Source organism: Orbicella franksi, chromosome 11 (genome assembly GCF_964199315.1).
Source record: "Orbicella franksi chromosome 11, jaOrbFran1.1, whole genome shotgun sequence".
NCBI lineage: Eukaryota > Metazoa > Cnidaria > Anthozoa > Scleractinia > Merulinidae > Orbicella > Orbicella franksi.
This window is the reverse complement of record NC_138155.1, coordinates 5,630,620-5,647,710: the sequence shown is the minus strand read 5'-3', so window position 1 is coordinate 5,647,710 and position 17,091 is coordinate 5,630,620. Positions and strand designations below refer to the sequence as shown.

Here is a 17,091-nt window from a genome sequence, read left to right as displayed (position 1 = left end):
CGAATACCGTCCAAATAACAGTACAAATATACAGCGATATTGTACAGTTATTTGTACAGTTATTTGTACAGTTATTTGTACAGTTATTTGTACAGTTATTTGTACAGTTATTTGTACAGTTATTTGTACAGTTATTTGTACAGTTATTTGTACAGTAGAAAACCTGTTTGCCGTACAGGTCGGCGCGTGCACGCAAAATTGTCACATTCTCCCCCTTTCATAAATAAATTTATTGACTACAGCAGTTGGATAATAAATCTCTTATTAGATGTTTTGGTGTGTAGTATCGCTGTATATTTTTATTCGTTGTTTGTATTTTGGCTCGTCAAAATACGGCACAACTCGTAAAAATATACCGCGATACAGCACACCAAAACATCTCATAAGATACATGCAGTTAAGGACCAAACCCAAGTTTATTTATTCTTCTGGTAATTTACAACTATATCTCCTTCACAGAAATTAAGAAACTAATTAAGAACCTACTTGGCTGAATCGCCAATAACTACCCCAAAATACGAGAACCTATTTTGCCAGACTATAAACAAAAGCCCTCTGAGAGGACATGTGGTTACTGGATAGTCAATAACCACAATTAATGGAACAAAAAAGAGTTGCAGACTTTGAGTTTCATTGAAAAATATTTGTTTACAAATTTAAATGCTTGACACGTATACTCGATGAGAGGAGAAGAAGGCCAGGAAGGGAACGGCAGTGGACGCGGGAAACTTTGATTCGCTAGTCCCGTCTTGTCGCCAAACACAAAGTGTTTTTTTATTTTTTTCTTTCAGTTTCGTATCGGACGGCGACATCAATTACTTGAGCTACATAAGAGCTTTTCACAAAAGCAATGACATCCTTGAGAGATAGTAGAAGTTTTATCCTTTTAAGCTTAAACGATGGTGAACTGACGACGCTGAAATTATCTTTATATGAGCTTATATGAAGCAAACATTCCTGATCTGTCAGTATTTTAATAATAGAGAATCCAGAAAGTCCGTATGAAGAGATCTTATCGACTGTTATCGACTTGGTTCAGATGGCTTTTTGCCAGCAGAGCGTTTTATAATCCTGTCGAAGAATCCTGACTTAGTAGAATATTTCAGTTTCCATTTGTTATTGGAACAAGTATTTATAATGAAACAAACATTACATCTAATTCCGGGTGGTACGAGAAATGAAATAAACATCAATTTGAGAAAGTGCATTTATTTGCTCGATGAATGCTTTCAAGGCACGTAACAATCGTATTTCCAATCAAAACCTTTCGGAAACCGCTCAAAATCTTACAAGATTCTTCGAGAAAAACACTTTGACACAATCGGTGAAAGCTGTGCCTGGTTATACGAGAAAGAAAGGTAGAAACTGAGAAAACATTGCAGTTACTCACCTGATTATCCAAACAATTTCACGTCATGTGGTAAGAGCGTGGGAAAACGAGTCTGCAATGTCCTTCGGGCGGTCAGGGGCTAGGGATCGTAGTCATTCGTAATGCTCCGTAACGCTACGTTTCTGCTAGCAAATGTTTTTTTTTTTTTTCACTCCAATAGTGATATCAAATAAAACGAAACCAATTTTAAACAGTAAAGGTAGTTATTTTTATTAAAACTCGCGTTTTAAAGGTGAAAAAAGGTCAAAAAAGGTGAAAATCGATCAAAAGAACCTGAGCAAATCTCGAGGTGTTTTCGGCCTCGCTTCGTGAGATCCGAAAAGTCACGGACTATCTTACTAACGTACATGATGACATATATTGGTGACTGGCTAGAAGCCAGTAACCACAAAAATAAGTTCTTACACGCGGGATTTTACTGTAATCATTTTCCGAGGGTCTGTATGGGGTGTTGGAAAACCAGTTATCAGTTATCAGTTAATATTTTAGCCCATTTATCAGCTATCTGTAATTTTTGCGGATCTCAGGTCTCTCTCTGCCAGGTAGAAAGCGAGTCATTTGTCAGCTGACAGTTAAAAGTTTTACCAATTCCCACGTATCAGTCAAACCTCATCCAGTCCCTCATTCTCATCACCAGAGGATCAGACAGACACTCAATTTCACCCTGGTCTTGGATCTCCATGGCACAAATACCATAGCAGCATTTTGGTTCGCATTTTCCATTACTTGTCTAACAAGGACCTTTTCGCTGCTTGGGAATTAGGTTCCACGGTGAGCGAGAGGTGCCCTGCTTCTAACCGAGATCTTTATTTATATCAGGTGGATCAGAACTTCGCTCAGCAACAAGTAATTTTATTGTGTTCTTGACTCGATCATGCGTTACAGACAGAACTCAAAGATTTTAATAACAGACTACTTGTCATATATGTGTCGCAGCCAAAAGCATTTGAACAACTCAACCTCGTTTAAGTAAGCCTACATTATTGAAGAAATTTCAAGCGTCGCATCTTTACAACTTAAACTCTAAGGGCTTGGTTCTAACAGCAGGTTACAGATAATGGGAAACACCTATACGATTGACAAACACCTTAACAATTGTCTCTGCGATCACAAAATGGAGATTATTTCTAATCAGAGAAAAATCTACGTTTTACTAGTAAATGTCCCGTAACAATTGCCCCCAGGTACGACTCAAAGCAAACTGGACTGGGAGCCAATGACGTCTTCCTCGAAGAAGTCGACTGAAGATGCATTTAGATTGGTGCTCGGTGAACAGCGGAAGTTCACAATGTCCTGCAAATACCTTAAGAATAAAATCAGTTTCTGTACAGTTAAACAAGCGTGAAAATACGTGAAAATTGAAGAACACGAAAACGAAGAAAAAGAAGAGGAAGAAGAGGAAGAAGAAGAAGAAGAAGAACAACAACAACATTAACAATGTCAAAGCATCAAGAACATAATTAACTATGAAGCCAATGTCTTCTTCAATGTAGAATATGCATTTTTTTAAAACTCCAACTAAAAATCCGGGATCTTTAAGGACAGAAAATTTCTTGATATCAAAACTGACGACAGCTGAAAGTGACACTTCAACGACACTTTACGAGGAAGAAATTTGATACTCTGCAAAACCAGAAAAACAACAGAGTCAATACATTGATACAAAGCTTGTCATAAACAGAACATACCTGTTGCTATAGAGTAAGGAAATATACACTCTGCAAAACCAGAAAAGTAATTAACAACAGTCAATCCATCGACACAAATCTAGTCATAAACAGAAGGTACCTGTTGTTATAGAGTAAGGAAATATACACTCTGCAAAACCAAGGAAAATACAAGAGTCAATCCATCGACACAAAGCTTGTCATAAAGGTATCTGTTGTTATAGAGTAAGCAAATATACACTCTGCAAAACCAGAAAAATAACAAGAGAGTCAATACATTGGCAAAGCTAGTTATACAAAGGAGAAACCAGTTTTATCAGTTTCAGCGATTTGTATTCTTTACATTAGAGACGCATCAATCCGTCCATATGGATTATGCGTGTGCTGTTTTATGCATCTAGGAAGAACTAAGCATCTGTTCGAGTTGCACAATAAAAGAAGATAATTGGCCTTAACGTCGAATTATCTGTCCTTTGGCTGACGTCAGTGCTGCAGACACGTAATAACACCCGGACTCATAATACGTCTGGTATCTGTCTTTGACATGCAGACGGATTATCCGCCGAATTCAAGACGCATTAATGGTACAAATAGTACAACTAGTACGTGTTAACGTGTAATCGGTCTAATGTCTGTCATTATACTGAGACGCATTAACATACCGTGCGGGCTAAAACTCTGGCGCAAGTCCGTTAACACGGAATGTGTCTCAAGTATAAAAATTGACAACAAAGAGCCAACTACAGTAAACGTATCGCCTCTGGTCCTCATCTCGAAGTACGCAAGCTGCGAAATAGAGATCCATTGACAATATTATTTAAAGCGGAGATCACGTGTACATCGATTTAATATCTCTCAATGATCTTATATCGCTTGATCTATGCATCTGTAGAATGCATAACATCAACCGCGTAGCCTCAGATTCTATGATTTAAGATCGAATTTTGCGATCTTGCAATCGAGATGGCTGTTTGGCGATGTTGTATCCACTGATTAATGATTCAAGATCGCCAAACAACATGAGATGAATTGTTTTGTGCATTTAGCATCGAGTTGACACTGAGATCTCACAAGTAGAAATAATCAAATGTCGAAACGAAGACATTACCGACTAATCCAAAACATAAAGTGAATAGCAGAGTTTTTAAGATAATACAACGAGAAAAATTCGATTACAGATGCAGGTTAAAACAGTGCGATACTATGAAGTCGAACAAATGCCGAGTAACGGCATTGATTTGATTCGAAAATGTTTAAAAAGGTCAGTTTTAAAAGCGTGTATTGATTTGAGCCTAAGCCTAATTTAATAGTTGCCTTAAGAAAGGCCTAAAATTAATCAACAAGAATACCATTCTTTTCGGATTATATCTAATAATTACGTTATGAGCTCGAGGTTTTTATGACCGGACGCTTATTATTTTAGTATAAATCTACTAGTCGTTCAAAACTTTATCTAAATCCTCTTGACAGACACTTCGAAAACACAAAGAAGCGGCCGCCAGTTTGTTAACAACTTAGGCTACTCACTATCTACCAAACAATTAGATTATGAGCTCGAGATTTCTATCCCGTCATCGTTGAAGAGGGCGAAGCCCGAGTCAACTATTACGTATAGAAATTGAGAGCGAATAATCTAATTGTTTAGTATAAATCTACTCGTCGTTCAAAACTTTATCTAAATTCTCTTTACGGACACTTCGAAAACGCCAAGAAGCGGCTGCCAGTTTGTTAACAAGCGCGCACTGCTACGCTACTCACTATCTTCAACAGAATAGATAGTGAGTAGCGCCGTAGCCAATCAGAGAGCGTCATTCGTGGTAAACGTCAGTAGATTTATACTAAAGCCAAATAGATAGTGAATAGCGTAGCCATTAAGAGAACGACATTCGTGATAGAACGCTAGTAAATTTATACTAAAATCTGATGGTAGCCTTATGTCGGGATTTGATATTTCTAAGTACATTCTCGAACGATTTACTTATGACTGCCGTAGTTGTAGTTGACCAAAAATGTTGTTTCTACACCAATCCGAAGGCAGCCGCAAATAAACAATAACCAATCAGATTCGGGGAAGCACGGGAAAATATGTAACAGGAGAAAACATGAATGTTAACGCGGTAACGAATGCTCTCAAACACGTAACCCTGAGAAACGCAAGAAAACATGTTGCCCGTGCCGCGATCTAGCACGCGAGAAAACTCGCGTGTTAAGGATTGCTTGAGAAAGAGAAAAACTTGGCCCTGATTGGTCAAGCAGGCTGCATTAGTGTCATTCAAATACAAAACTACAAGTAGACAAAAACACTAATTTTAAATTTGCAAGCATTGGAAGGTCGCTTGTTTTTCCAAAAATCTCTAATGATATATGCATTACGTTTACGACCTGCTGGTTTCAATGTTGAACCATTTGTATGAATACCTTCGCAGACAACGTCAGTTGCACTCCAAGTTCCATTTTCTGTACAGCTTCTAACCATTGAACCTTTCGCTTCAAATCCTTCATTACAAGAAAACCTACATACGGTTTTGTATAACATCTTTGTTGTATTGCATCCTAATAGCTCGCCATTAGACGGCGGTGACAACCTCGGGCACGTGACAGCTAAATGGAGAATAAATAGAGAAAAAAAATTTGATAGTAATCTATTTGATAAGTGAAGTTACTTTAACCTCCCTTGTACTTACGCTGGCAAGAAAACTCTCCTCCACTCCAAAGTCCATTCTGCTGGCATCTTCGTTCGTTAGAACCAATGGCTTTATAGCCGTCAAAACATGAGAATCTACAGATAGTGTCGTGTGGATACGCTGATGAATTCCCAGTGCAACCATATCGCAGGCTATTGGGCGTTGAGGGCAGCGCATGGCAAGTCACGACTGAAGAAAAAAAATAGACAAGAATTAAAATGAGCCAACTGACCCTTTGCAACAAGTGGTCACGTGGTAGAGAATCCGCAATGCTGACTGGCAAAACCGATACGAGGGTCCAACATGGCTTTGGTGGGATGCAGAATGGAAGTAAAAAGGAACACGGGATGCGGGATGCCAGAAATTCCAATGGCAGGATGCGAGATAAAAATATTTCGACAAGAGCGGGATTTGCTCATTTTGACAGGCGTGACGCGTTTTAAAATTGACGGTGCGATAAAAGACAGCAAATCGCAGGTTAAAGACGTTATGCGGAGAACTGCAACTCTAACCAGGCCGGATCGGGATAAACATTATATTGAGTGGAGCGGGATGGCAGGTATGATCAGCAAAACATAGTGGCGGAATACAGTAGTAGAAAACTTTTATAACCTGTGATACGACAGTTCACAGAATAAAACTATTTCATTCTATCAGTCAAACTTGATGCTTCTTTGTTGTTTCTCCAGTACGTAGCTTGCTAGGTTTTGTACCATGTGACCGTATTTGTAAAAGATTCATTGCTTTGCACTTTGTTAACTGATGAAACAAGGCGTGCGCTTTGCGACTATCGAAGTTACAGTAAAGTTATTGAGTTAAAGCCAAGAAAATTAGCCGAGATTGACTGATGTTTATAACAATTAGGTAATCCTCAAGAAGCAATTAAACCTTACAGGTGCTGCTTATTTTGCGGATAGAAGATCATCATCACCATCGTTCCTCATTGCCCCATGGGACGGATAAGGCCTTAGAATAAAAGATAATAGCGCAGAGCTTGGGTGTTACCCTTTAAGCATCCACAAAAAAACATCAATCTTCAGTTACTGGCAAAGATTGAAGCATTCCTGTAACAATGTTTTATTACGTGAAGCATTTCAATGGGCAACAAAATATACACCTTTCTTCGACATACAGCAGAAAGAAGAAATCAATAACAAGTGTAAAGTAAAAGAACCAGCAACCCAGCCGCACATCAAGAATGCATTATTAGTTATAATGAAAACACTCAGGAATCAATATTTACAAAAAAGGCTGGAAACCCGGAATAGGTCATCAACAAGTTCAAAAGAGAAATTTATAGAAAAGGAAGTTAAAAATAATTATCAATTTGAAAACTACTTGACAGGGGGAAGTCTTATGCAAAGTGGTTTTCGATAATTACCTTTTCTCCAAAAGAATGCAATTAATTAATTTAGCCATGAATTTAAAATGTCCAGCAACAGTAAAAACGTGTTGCCTGAACAAATTTAAATCTTTACTGTAACTTGATGTTTTAACTGCTGACTGAAACCATTGAAAACATCCTGAGAAACTTACCTGCGATTCTGTTACCGCAATACCGAGTGTAGCAGTAACGCGGCCTCGGTAACTCGTACACGAAATACGCACCACAGTTCTTTACTCTGATATTGTCATGCCAAACACAGCAGGAGTTTAACAAGCTATTATGATAACAGACTCTACGAGTGACCACACCTTCGGCGACTGTCGGGTGTGTGCCATTAAGCCAACCTGGGTAGTGAGTACCGCAGTGATTTTCGGGAACACATTTGTCCGCCATCTGATCTCCGGCAGCTCCTTGGAAACGATACCAACCTGGTACCAGGTCATCCCTATCGCATCTATAATTGCTGTTGATCACTATGTGTCCTTGAGCGCGATCTGCCTCACTCAGGACTGTGTAATTTTTACATCCATCCACTGTAAGTAAGGACACATCAGTTGTGTACAGTAACGACAAACTGCATTTCTTGACTAAGTAGTTGTGGCAAATAACAAAACGGAGTGAGTAACGAGTGATAAATGTACGGCACGCAGGAAAGTTTAAGAAAATATTCTGATGAATTAGAATGGTGATTAACTGCTGGAGGAGTAACTTTCGGTGAACTAGCTTTCCATGCACAGGGGGGGGGGGCGGGGGGAAGGGGGGGTGTAGATCTATAAATAATTGTAGTCAGACAAACCGGAGATGAACGTCGAACTGATGGGCCACCATGTTTGAAGGCAGACTTTCTCGAATCTCCAAAGCAAACACACTAAATTAGAGTGATTTGAATTTAACCCAACTTTATAGTCATTCAGAGTCAGTGTGCTTTTAGGTGCCTTCTAAGAAGAAAAAAATGAACTTCAAAAACATACTTGGCTTTTGCAAATGAAGATGTTTTCACACTCGGCTTTTGTTTTTTTGTTTCACTTGAACGACAAAGAAACGCATAACACTTTTTTTACAAGAAAGTTAAGTTTTACGCCAAATGTTCACGACAACCGCCTTTTGTGGTTGAGAGAGTACACTTATGAAAAATGGTTTTCGACAATCACCTTTTCTCGAAAAGAATACACTTAATTTAACCATTAATTTAAGGTTACACAATACCTTGAGAGTGCTACTTTTGTCTCAGTTTTCTTTTCAAGCAAAACTAAAAGGCCGCTGTAAAATCTAACATTCCCAGAAAATGAGAGTAAAACTTTATAACGCGCTTGAGGTATTTAGACAAAAAGTTTTTTTAGTAACAGTTAGGTGTCATATATAATCCTCATAGCGCCTAGACAACTTTTGCGCGAAACTGCTTCCTCCGGCAGCTCTTATTACAAGGGCCTTATTAGCATTATTTTGTAACACGCTATTTCTCAGTTGTGTTCTCGAATTAATTCGTTCTTCTTTGCTATCTATCACTCCTTATTGAGGTCATGAAACGTGCTAAAAAAAGGAAGAGAAAAGCCCTTGGACAGCGAAAAAATCGAAGCCAGGGGCCCGTTTCTCGAAAGCCCCGGAAACTTTTCGGGCCCGGAAAGCCATAGCAAAATCTCGAACCTTACGATTACAGAGCTGTTTTATTTACATATTCTTAATATGAACAGAGGTTCTGTTCATACAAGAAGTTTCAAGCGTATACTATTCTCCGTTTTTAGATACAGATGAACTAAAAATGGCTTTACGGGCCCGAAAAGTTTCCGGGGCTTTCGAGAAACGCGTCCCAGGACCGGAGACAAAAACGGAATTTCTGGAAGACAAGAAGGTAACCTTGACCAATAGCGGTAAGGGATCGTGCATACTCGTACCACGCTTATTCCTCTTGGTTTTCCCTAGTTCTCATGAGCGGTGAAGACGTCTCTATAAATGCACGCTCAGTGAAGTTCAACAAGAAAAACGTGACTATTAGACCATTCTTGCCTTAGGATTCCCGCGAAAATCATTTCACTTGCCGTGAACGTTAGGGGTGCCATGATTTCATTGGCTGGCGGCATATTCTGTTGACATACATCCGAGTAAAGGCGTGACATGTTTACCACTCTTTAACGGCGATAACTTGCAATAGTTTTTCGCGAGAGTACTATCTCTTTAAATGAATTAATAGGGTATGTAGAGTTGGTAGATTGTCACGAAATTTGGCCAGAACATTTCCTTAACATCGAAGAACAAAAGTGTGTCGAGGATTCTTCTTTTTATATGGAACATTTCTCTTGTGGCAGGCGCGAACGTAGCAGGGTCGGAAATTATTCGATACTGTAAATCACCGGTCTATAAAAAGATGACCAATAAGAATACAGGAAAACCCCGACATGCTTTGAGAGATTGATGCTTTCTGATTAACACTGCGTTTGATACCAGATTAATTCGGCCGAATAACAGTCGGTCGTTTTCCATTTTCCATCTTCTTTCTTCTCCACAAAGGCACGGCCAAAATAGTAGGTATTTTTCCCGAAATTTACAGTTTATAGCCTTTCTATTGACATATAGTTTGTGGTAGTTTCCTTAAAATTAACGCTGATACGAATTTTTTCTGAAGGGCACCGCGAAGGTGTTGTGTAACCTTAACCTGTTCCACAACAGTAAAAAGGTGTTGCCTGAACAAATTTAAATCCTTACTGTAACTTGATGTTTTGGCTGCTGACTGAAATAATTAAAAACATCCTGAGAAACTTACCTGCGATTCCGTTGCCACAATACCGAGCTGAGCATGAACGCGGCTCCAGTAACTCGTATACGAAATACGCACCACAGTTCTTTATTCTGATGTTGTAACGCCAAAAACAGCATTTGTTTGAATAGTGAAAACAGACGTTACGAATGACCACACCTTCTGCGATTGTCGGGTGTGGGTCAGAAAGCCAAACTGGCATATCACTGCCGCAGTGATTCATGGGAACACATTTCTCCGCCATCCGATCTCCCGCAGCTCCTTGGAAACGATACCAACCTGGTACCAGGTCTCGCGCATCGCATCTAAAATTGTTGTTGATCTCCACGTGTCCTTGAGCGCGGTCTGCTTCACTCAGGACTGTATAATTTTTACACCCATCCACTGTAAATGAGGACATATCAGTTGGCTACGGTAACAAGATGAATTACGTTGCTTAACTGAACAGTACTGACAGATAACAAAACCGAGCAAGTCACAAGTGATAGATGTACAGCACGCAGGTAGCAGGAGAGTTAAAAATGGGTGTGGCGATTAAATGCTGGAGGACTATCTTGGGTGAATTAGTAGCTCTCCATCTATGGGGGAGTGGAAATCTATGAATAATTGTAGCCTGAGAAACCTGAGATGAACGTCGGCCTCATGGGCCACCATGTTTGCATGCAGACTTTCTCGAGTCTCGTATGCAAAGTGATTTTCGACAATCACCTTTTTCTCCAAAAGAATACAATTAATTTAACCATCAATTTAACCTGTTCCGCAACAGTAAAAACGTGTTGCCTATTTATTTAAATGAAAAATTGATGTTTTGGCTGCCCACTGAAATAATTAAAAAATCCCGAGAAACTTACCTGCGTTTGCATTACCGCAATACCCAGCATAGCATTGATACGGCCTCGAAAATTGGTACAAGAAATACGCGCCACAGTTCTTTATTCTGACATTGTTATACCGGTAACAGCAGGTGTCTGACGAGGAAAAACAGACTCTACGAGTGACTACACCTTCGGCGATCGTCGGGTGTGCGCCATTGAGCCAACCTGGAATTGCAGTACCGCAGTGACGCATGGGAACACATTTGTCCGCAATGCGATCTCCAGTAGCTCCTTGGAAACGATACCAACCTGTTACCAGGTTCCAATCGCATCTATAGTTGCCGTTGATCACTATTTGTCCTTGGGCGCGGTCTGCTTCACTCAGGTCCGTGTAATTGTTACATCCACCCACTGTAAGTAAGGACACATCAGTTGGCTACAGTAACAACAGCACTGCATTTCTCAATTGAACAGTAGTGAAAAATAACAAAACTGAGTGTGTTACGAGTGACAAATGACGAAAATAATGTACGGCTTTTTTTAAAGTCGACGTGATACTTTGCACAAATGTTAAAATTTCCAGTCGATGTATTATTTGCCGGCTGGGAGTTCCGTAAAGTGAAAAACTGTTACCCGGAGGTCTTAATAATTCTGCATTTTCAAGCCCGAGGTCACAGTGTTTCACTCTACGGACCGACCGTAAGCAGGCAAATAACACATTTTTTTTTTCCTGCCGTAAATCGGCTTTCGTAACCATTCGTAAAAAAATCTAACGAGGGAACGAGCGAGTAACTCTGATACCAGACAAAGAAAGACCTATTAAAGAACAGATTTATTTCGAACTTCTTTATGTTAGTTGCATCAAGTTCACCAGTTAAGTTCTCCAAAATTGTTTTATCTAGTGTGAAATTTCCTGCAAAGTTTATAGTTGTACTACAAAAATAATTTCTGTCAGTCGTTGCGACCGCGAATCACTCGAAATCAGACTTTTCTACCGTAAATGGAATAACAGAAAGCGAGGAAATTTGTTAAGTGTATTCCACAGAAATTCTCTTAAATACAGCAACGCTCAGAGAGGTAAACTCGACTGTAATTGACGAATTGTTTGCTTAAAATTTTGTGGCGACAGAAACACAGGATTACGCGCAATTACAGCGTCGAGCTACAAACGGCCAAACAAACTCTCACAACTTCAAAACACTCAGTTGAATTTACTTACTGCGACTTTCCTTGCCATTTAAAAATGAATAGAGATAAACTTAAGTTGAGTAATCTCCGATGGAAAAGTGAAAAAGGTAAAAGATTGACGATTACCGACCGCTCCCGCAACAAATCAAATTGCAGGATTTGTTGCCGAACTCCGCCCGCTCACGAGCTGAGAAAAACAATAATTAAAAACGTACTGAATCTGTTCACTCTTCTCTTGAGGTTTTTTTTCCCCGAAATAAAAACAGTGCGCTTTATTTTCTGCGTAATAATGCTCCTTTTCAAATAACATATTTTGTTTAGCCCACAATTTGTTACCTCTCGCTTCTCTACAAATAATAATAACGATGAGTATTATTTTCACTTTTGTCACTTTAATCATTTTGTTTAGAGTATACGGCTGTGGTTTTCTTTTTCTTGTCTTCCAAAAAAATGAATCTGCTTCCGTGTAACATTCTTGAACGGTGCACAAGAAAGTCGAGGATCTACAGAGTTAGAATTTTCCTCCGTTTCTTTGTTAACGTCCAAGTATCAAATCTAGACTGAATTTACCGCAAAACCTCCACCTCCCAGTATTTGGTGATGAAACATGCTTCGAACCGCGCGTACACTCACGAACGATCTCACGGTTGTAGTACATTGTGCCGGAAGTAATGTTCATTGGCTATTAGTGGCCGTGTTAATCAATGCCAGTCGGTCAAAGTGAAAATGTCTCAGGCGTAGTTTTTCTAGCGGACTGTAAAGGTGAGCGTAAAAAAAACTCGCCTGATCGCAGATTAGGCCACCCCCCCCCCCCTTTTTTTTTTTCGTTTATTGTCGAATGCGTTTTCTGATTTTGGGTCGGTCGGTCGGAAAAGGAAAAAAAACAAAAAACAAAAATACAATTAGAAGAGGAGTCTGGAGCTAGGAAGCCCGGTACCTCAGCATAATATCCGTGGAGCCTGGAAACAACAAGGTGTGGTTACAAAGTCAACATCGTGGCAATGGAGGAACGAAAAAGTCGACGTCGTTGTTAAAATCAAACGAGAACAGGAAAAAACTAAAAATCTGTAAGGCAAAAAATTGCTTATGTTTCAGATTAAAGTGACAATTGTTTGAAATAATGTGTCATTGCCTTCAATGCCTTCTGCGTAACTTGTTTTTTTTTTTTTTTGAAAACGCGAAAATCTGGGTCGGTCAGGCGACGCTAAACGGAGAAAAAAAGGGGGATGGCCTTAATCGGATTGTGAATAAAATTATCCTTTCGTCAAATCTAAATGTACAAGTCACAGTTTCCCTTTTTTCGATGGGAACTAGTAGACAGAATTGGGCAACCGAACTCACTGCAGTAGTAACCATTCACTCATAATTGTTACTTACCATTTACAGAAGAGGTTGTTGTTAGTTTCAACGTTGAGGCAGCCTTTGGCTCGACGCTGACTTGTACAGAGGGCAATGCCCTAGACGTAAATGATGCTGTACCCGATGATCCCGGTGTGGCTGCACGGATAGACGCCTGTACCGCAATTGATGATCTTTTAGGCGATCCCACAGTCATTGTTGGGCCGGGCGATACCATAGATGTTACAACACTGGAAAATCCTTCAGTTGTTGTCGTTGCACCGGATACCTCCTCAGCTGATGTTACGGTGACATTTACTACCATGCTGGAGGATAGCGCTTCGGAGTTCTTGCCTAAAAAATGCGCGATTGAAAAAACAAGATTTCTTGCATTAAAAGAATAAATAATTGAAAATGTTATTGACAGGAAAACGCATGAAGCATTTCCGGTATTATCCCTGATAAGGTAAATGGACGACCATGCATTCCAGCACAGAACATTAATCATTTGTCGCGAAAGCATGAAAGCAAAAAGTGCATGGAAAAAATATAAGATATCATAACGCTCGGATATTCCGCCATAAATACTTAGATTACAGGCAGTCCACCTTATTCCTTTCCTTTCCTTATTCCCCCCCCCCCCCCTATCCCCAGAAAAAAAATACAATATTCAAATTAAAACGGCAGTTCTCGGCGGCCACGACTACCTGGAATTCTTTTGGTTTGATTCTCATTTTGTAAGAGGCTTTGCTTCCATTATCACGTTGACTAAAAAAAAAGATACTCCGAGTAATTTTGTATCAGTGATTCTGATATTAGACAACAAGTCACAAGTGACATCATCAAGAAATATCCAAAATTTGATTCCTTTAATAACACAGAGAAAACAATATTTCTATTTAACAGTGCTGACACTTTTATTTGTAAAAAACTAGGTTACTTTATATATGAAGCACTACAAATAAGAGAACTTTGTAACCCTAGAACTTAAAATGAAGAATCTTGTAACTAACTATGTTTATTTTTCTTTCTTGTTGCTGTTGTAATTTGTTTCGTTTTTGAATTTCTATTTAGCGATTCTGTATTTAGGTAACACCATCTATATGGGAATACCAATAAATTGTTGTTGTTGTTGTTGTTGTTGTTGAATCATCCCAAAGGAACGCATCCTTTGTCTTCTGTATTGACGGTGGTTAAATAATGATAAAATGAGCGGCAGCCGCGACATAAGAATCAAACGAAGCTAATAAACAGTACCTTTCAACGCGAGACACCCTCTGCAAACATAATACTTCGAATTGAATTCCAGGGATGCCAAAAGGGAAAGAAGAAGACATTTGAAACAAATAAAGGATGAACAGACCCTTAGTATTACAGGATTAGACATAATCGGAAGTTCAGACACGCGAGGTATTTTGTTATACAGGGAAGAAAGAGAATGGGAAATGTTTGGACAGTGAAAATGCTTGAAGTAAATGTTATCAGAAACCGCTCGCGTTGAAATGCCCAAGTTTCTGTTGAAAACATAAAAAAGTGTATACTCAACGATGGCCCAAGGTTTTTCCCCAACTCTTCTCTTCTTGGTGAAACTTATACATTTTCTAAACGAGTTAGACGTTGTCACAGCGTCTAGTTGTCTTATAATGCGTTTACATGCGTTTACACTAGGCCGATACCGTGCTCCTCACTAAGCCCCCCACGACTTCGCCGCCAAAACAACAGCATTCGCGCGCGAAATCCCGCTAGCTACGTAGGTCAGTCTGATATCCAGAATAATCAAGGCTATATAAGTGCTATCACACGAAGCTAAAAGCCTCTGAGTCTGAAATCACTTACCAAAACCATGATTATTGTGGATATTACGAAAAACCGAATTCAATAATTGTTCAAGTGAACTTTGAACATTAAGTTGTGATTAAAAACAATTTAGTCTGAAAGTTGCCTGGAGACTTTATTCGATGCTAAAACTTCCTTGGATATTTGGGTATTTTCGGAGTCAACTTTGTTCAACGTTATATTTATGTTCCGTATTTGAAAGTTGTTTAGCTGCGCTCCACAGATCACAAAATATTATCCGCTGCTCACTCAGCAGATATTAAGACCTCAATGTATCATTATGTCCTCAATTACTTGGAATGACTCCAGAGGTCTTGGAATGACCTTACTTAATTCAAGCCGTCAAAAGGTGTCTGGTAATTTTTTCAATTATTCCTTTTCTCATAAAATTATTCCTTTCCTCAAAGTTAATAATAGTCGGTGAGGGAATGGTTATGGAACCCGACAAGTGATAACTTTTTGGTCGCTTTTTTGGCTATGGTTTACTTCCGATTGGGATCCGAACTAACCAACAGAAACGTTTCGGTTCATGAAAACAAAGCATATTATGCACAGTCGTGGACCTTCCAAAATAAATCTTGTCATATTTGTTTGCTCGTTTGCCTGGGCTTTCTAAACATTTCCCTCTATTAACAATGCACTGTCGGAATAGCCATTAGAGAGGCATTGTTGTCGCTGATTCAATTAACACTTGGTCAATCTACGAACCCGAACAGATTTCCGGCTGTTGCCGGCCGGAAATCTTTTCGCAGAAAAGATGTTGTACTGCAATGGGACAGCAGTCCCACAATAAGATTAAAGCGGTTTACAACTATGGTTTGCTATTAAAAAGCAGATGAAATATCCGTAGATTTGAATAAATAACATTATTTCCCCCGTTCCAAGCGACCAAAAATCAGTATCTCTCAGGCATAAATATTCGATTTCGCAAAATGCTAGGAATCACCAATTCGTAAAAGTGCTTGATGAATATTTCCGAGTTTGGCAATATAAGAAGGATTACGAGAGATGAATCTGAAAAATTTAATCCAAAATTCTCACTGGTGCGCCTTTGGCGACTCGACTCTGCCATTCAAAACACTGGAGAAAGCTCCATCCATATCCCGCTTTCATCCCCCATGTTTAGGAAATGTTCTGTCGTTAAACAAAGTGCTGTTCTATCATAGCACTAGGCAGTGTGCAGTCTGTTTCGAAGTCGGGTAGGGGTTATTAGGTGAGACTGCAGAGAGTGCAGGTATGAAAATCAAATTGATATAACATGATACGAACAGGAAGACACATCACATTCCTTGTCGATCTTGGTTAAGAGAACCACCAAATCCAGCTTACCTGAAGGAGATATTGTAGAAGCCATTACGATGTTGTCATAACTGGATAGCTTTAAAATATAAACTGTGCAGAGCAGCACAAAACGAACTCTTCCGTATGCTCCCATCGTTGGAATGTTTACTGTGTAATGTAAACTGGGATGAAGCTTGGAGACTTAGATCAAGTGTAGGCCTATGAGAGAAGAATGGGGAGAAGAGGAGGAGAAAGGTATTTTTAGAACGACTGTACCGTGACTTAGGTCATAGAGGTTGACTAAACATCATGCAAGCCACGTCATTCAGTGCTGAAACGACGGTGCATCTGCAAACGTCTGAGAATACCTGCAAATAAAGTTGCTGTAGTAGTATAATACTCTGCTAACATTCATTCGCGATACTCCCATTCAGATGTCCTTTCAGTGTTTTCAGTTAGAAATCATACAGTGCTAGCCCGCGTGTAAAGAACCAAATGCTTTAAGAATCTGCGGCCAGAAATTTTCCACTATGATTTTAATACCCTAAAATACAAGAACCTGATTAGCCAAGCAAGATCAAGCAGGTTCTTTTATGTGGGTTACAGTTAAATTATGAACTCTTGTTATAGAGACAACACTACATCTACATTTTTTAATCACTTGTGTTATGCTTATTGTACTACCCTTGTAAATAAATTCTATATATTTAAGGACCAAACCCAAGTTTACTATTTTCCTGGTAATTAAAAACT

The 17,091-nt window shown here is 39.3% G+C and overlaps 2 protein-coding genes across 3 annotated transcripts in view; both read right to left on the bottom strand.

The window, feature by feature from the left end:
* Positions 1–17,091, bottom strand: part of LOC145503458 (uncharacterized) — a 92,441-nt gene that overhangs the window by 54,635 nt on the left and 20,715 nt on the right. The window lies entirely within an intron of this gene.
* Positions 1,606–16,824, bottom strand: LOC145502369 (uncharacterized). 2 transcript variants are annotated; one of them, XM_081481682.1, is made up of 8 exons: positions 16,387–16,824; positions 13,261–13,575; positions 10,732–11,106; positions 9,887–10,264; positions 7,278–7,661; positions 5,742–5,930; positions 5,476–5,658; positions 1,609–3,843 (listed from the first exon to the last, which is right to left on the bottom strand). In XM_081481682.1, the coding sequence occupies exons 1-8, from the start codon at positions 16,490–16,492 to the stop codon at positions 3,767–3,769; spliced, it is 2,007 nt and encodes a 668-aa protein (XP_081337808.1). In that variant the 5' UTR covers positions 16,493–16,824; the 3' UTR covers positions 1,609–3,766. The 2 variants fall into 2 exon arrangements, with proteins under 2 accessions (XP_081337807.1, XP_081337808.1); XM_081481681.1 differs by having other exon boundaries at positions 1,606–5,658.

Bases quoted from the DNA above. Each gene is read 5' to 3' on its own strand.
- LOC145502369 (XM_081481681.1), bottom strand. From the start codon at position 16,492: ATGGGAGCATACGGAAGAGTTCGTTTTGTGCTGCTCTGCACAGTTTAT. The intron at 11,107-13,260 runs GTAAGTAACAAT...CCTTACTTACAG, and splicing joins AACAACCTCTTCTGTAAATG to TGGGTGGATGTAACAATTAC. The intron at 7,662-9,886 runs GTAAGTTTCTCA...CCTTACTTACAG, and splicing joins TTGTGGCAACGGAATCGCAG to TGGATGGATGTAAAAATTAC.